Genomic DNA, 3,481 nt, shown 5'->3' with positions numbered 1-3,481 from the left:
AAAAATAATGTACCTACAGTGTTTTTTGTTACACCAAATAAACATAATCGATTTTGTTAAAAACTAGTATTACGTAAAAATGATTTTGTTTTTAAACACTTTTGGGATTGCTAAAATCATGGAAAATATTTTTAAGTATAAATTATATTTTTTTTATAAATACCCTATTAGGTAGTAATTATTTGGGGTGAATAAGGTCAGCTTTTTATTTTGCTTGATTAATTATATTCAAAATAGATGCTATAGCAATATTACAGACAGAAATATTACATAAGAAACATTAGATCATAATATTATACAATGTGCAATACTCTTTTTCATTATGATATAGTTTTTGGACCCCAATTTTGTGAAAATGTAATGGTCGCCATTGGCCAAGATGAACTGGACGAGTTATAACAGTCGTACAGTAATTAACGAGCGACAAAAATTTTTAATGTGTTCTGCTACAAAACTGGTAACTGTATGTCAACAATGTGTTGACACTGGACATGGCTCATGGGTGCCTGTTTACTCATGTCAACACCTAGTTGATATCAGTACATGTTAATTGGCAAAAATAATTATACTTAATTCACTTGTTAGATGCAAATGTTTTTTCATATTAATAATAATAAATTTATTTATAACTATAACAGTGAATTAATATTATTTGTATACCTTTCTATTTACTAGGTACAGTGGTAGGTAGTAACCAGTGGCCAATGCTGACTCTGATGTATGGACATGCTCATTTATCATAATGTATTATAGTTCTATTTAATTTATATATAAGACTTTAATTTAATTAATATTAATTAAATTACTTTAATTTTAATTATATTAAAAAATTCATTGACGAAGCGCAACTGACTGAGCATGCCTTGGGTGATTAGTACCGCAGCTTAAGGTCTCGGAAAAACCGGTATTTCACAGTGATAATAAGCGTTGTATAGCTTGCGCACACAGCTATCGCATGCTCTGTCAGTAACCAGAAATAGATAACATTTTTGTCATACATTATGATTTTTTCAAATACGTAATACTATATTATTGATGGCAAAATAATTTTTGTATTTTTATTAATTAAGTTTTTAATGTTAAGCATACGGCGCATGCTGAGCATGCCTGGAGAATTCGCCACAGGTAGTAACACAACATAAATTATAAATTACTGTAACAAAATTACAATTGCAATAACACTATAGTATTTTCATGATATTTTATTTCAATTAATGCAATTGTAACAAAATTACTTTTTAAAAGTAATTTTAATGGAACAATGTGTTATTTCCATTTTTATCAAAATAAGTTATGAATGTAGAATGTATAATGGACAAAAACCAGAGGGTTCTAGGCTGTACCGTTATACAAGAAAAATTACAAATGCATTTAATTTATTTACTATTCCAAAAAAAGTAATGCAATGTGATAAAAACTATGTCTGGTAAAAATATTTAATTTTACAAGTAACGTAATTTTATTAATTTTCAAAGTAATTTACCCAACACTGACAAGGTAATAGGTATAATCAGGCAGTTGATAATTGATTTTGTCAAAGTTATTCTCATTAAAATATATGCTGTATAAAGCTAACAGTCGTTTATTGAGAAATAGATCAAAAAGTACAATATTTTAATTTCTATTCATGATAAAAAAAATTAATTAATACAAAAAAAAAGTTGTAAAAGTAAAATCAATATATTTCACATTTAGACTTAAAAATTTTAAATTATCATTAAATCAAAGAATTACAATATAGAATGTTGAAATCTTAAACGTAAGTCTACAAAATAACATATGTTGGACTAGTGAGAACACCACAATTGTTATCCCTACGAGATATAAGGATGTAACCACTATTACCCCAATGAGTTGACCATGAGTTTTTCACCAGCCAGTATGGATGGCCGTCTAATGTACCATAGCCCACCAACAACACAGCATGATTCAACTCCAATGGATTATTACCTACAAATAAAAACAAACATAGAGTGTGATAAGTATACTTCAGTTTAATAAGAAATACTTACAACATTCTTTATCATAGTAAACACCATTCGAGTAGAAGAAAAATGTTTTTAGTGAAGCATAAATGGCAATAGAAATAGGACCTTCATTGACTAAAGCAATTTTTAATGCTTCTTCATCATAAGTTGTAACATTCACAAAACTAGTAATTTTTGTAAGATTCCCATTTGATATGTTAGCTATATGACAGACACCACCCTAGAATAATAAAAAAATAAAGATAAATATGATAATGAATTAATAAAATATGATTGTCTTATATAAAATCATGAAGACTTATAACATTTAAAGGTTATTTTGATATTTAAATAAATATTCAGTTTTAAATAAGTACATATAATATTTCATACTTATTTTAATAATATTTTGTTACAGATAAATTTAATTAAAAAATTGAATGTACGTAAATGGAAAAAAATGTATATTTAGTTCAGTGCAACAATAAGAAACCAAGTCAAGAGACTTCACAATAATATGAAAATTTATAAATGTTTTTTTCTTGTGTAACTAATAATTAATATCCAAACATTTTTACACAAAATTGAATGAATGATTCAAAATTTTAAATATTCTATACCTGAGAAAAGGTATGGACCGTACTCTTCTTCAGTTGGTAAGCCATGCTTCTCAATCCAAGAATAAGCACGAAAATCTTCTCCGCCATCACATCCATCATTACCAAAACCCAAACTGCAGTCTACCAAAGCCTATAAAAATAAAGCATAAAAAATATATTATGTAGTTAAATGTAAACATTTATAAATGGAATTAACTAATGAGGTAATTTGCCTTAAAATATAAAATATAATGTTACTTTTACAAGTAACATTAAAACTAAAATTTAAAATTAGCATTATTTCTTAATGAGTTTTTACTTTTTTTATATACATTATCACCTAATATTCTCACTATTGAAAAATCAAGAATAGTACATATTATATTTATAAAAAATACAACCAAAACAACAAAATTTTATTATCTTAAATTATGTAATGATGCATGTATCATTACGCCAACACAGCTTCATGATTAAATATCATCATAATGCTACTGAATAAGTTATTACCAAAAACCACAATAAATACCTATACCCATGTACCCTGATATTTTTCAAAATGCACAAAAACTATTAACAAGTAATAACTATGTATATATAGGTATCAAAGGTATATAAATTTAATTTAATTTTTTGTACAACCAAAGTATGTTGCTTGAAAAAAGTGAAATATTTTAAGAATGTATTAAATTTATTATAACGATATAAATAACAATTAAATACAAATAAAAATATACGACCACGACATTCTCTTAACAATTCAGTTTAAAAATAAATGACTATCAATAGTTTAGAAAATGAGGACATAAATACTCCAGACAACACAGTTTGTATTTTATTAGCAACCGGAGTTAATAAATTAAATAAACCACAGTTAATTTCTGAATTAAATAAAAGAGGCCTAATAGAGACAGG

General features: G+C 25.9%; 1 protein-coding gene across 1 annotated transcript in view; it reads right to left on the bottom strand.

Moving 5' to 3' along the window:
• Nucleotides 1-1,559: 1,559 nt before the first annotated feature.
• The window catches only part of LOC100166855 (digestive cysteine proteinase 3-like), a 7,887-nt gene continuing 5,965 nt past the window's right edge, over nt 1,560-3,481 (bottom strand). The window contains exons 9-11 of the mRNA XM_001951137.5: nt 2,590-2,717; nt 2,013-2,209; nt 1,560-1,950 (exon numbers count right to left, since the gene is read on the bottom strand). Coding sequence (XP_001951172.2) covers nt 1,766-1,950; nt 2,013-2,209; nt 2,590-2,717 — 510 coding nt within the window. The 3' untranslated portion in view covers nt 1,560-1,765. The remainder of the gene's footprint in view (nt 1,951-2,012; nt 2,210-2,589; nt 2,718-3,481) is intronic.

The sequence above is a fragment of the Acyrthosiphon pisum genome, chromosome X, assembly GCF_005508785.2.
Source record: "Acyrthosiphon pisum isolate AL4f chromosome X, pea_aphid_22Mar2018_4r6ur, whole genome shotgun sequence".
NCBI classification, from domain to species: Eukaryota; Metazoa; Arthropoda; class Insecta; order Hemiptera; family Aphididae; genus Acyrthosiphon; species Acyrthosiphon pisum.
Note: the sequence above shows the minus strand (reverse complement) of the source record. Positions and strands in the feature narration are given on the sequence as shown.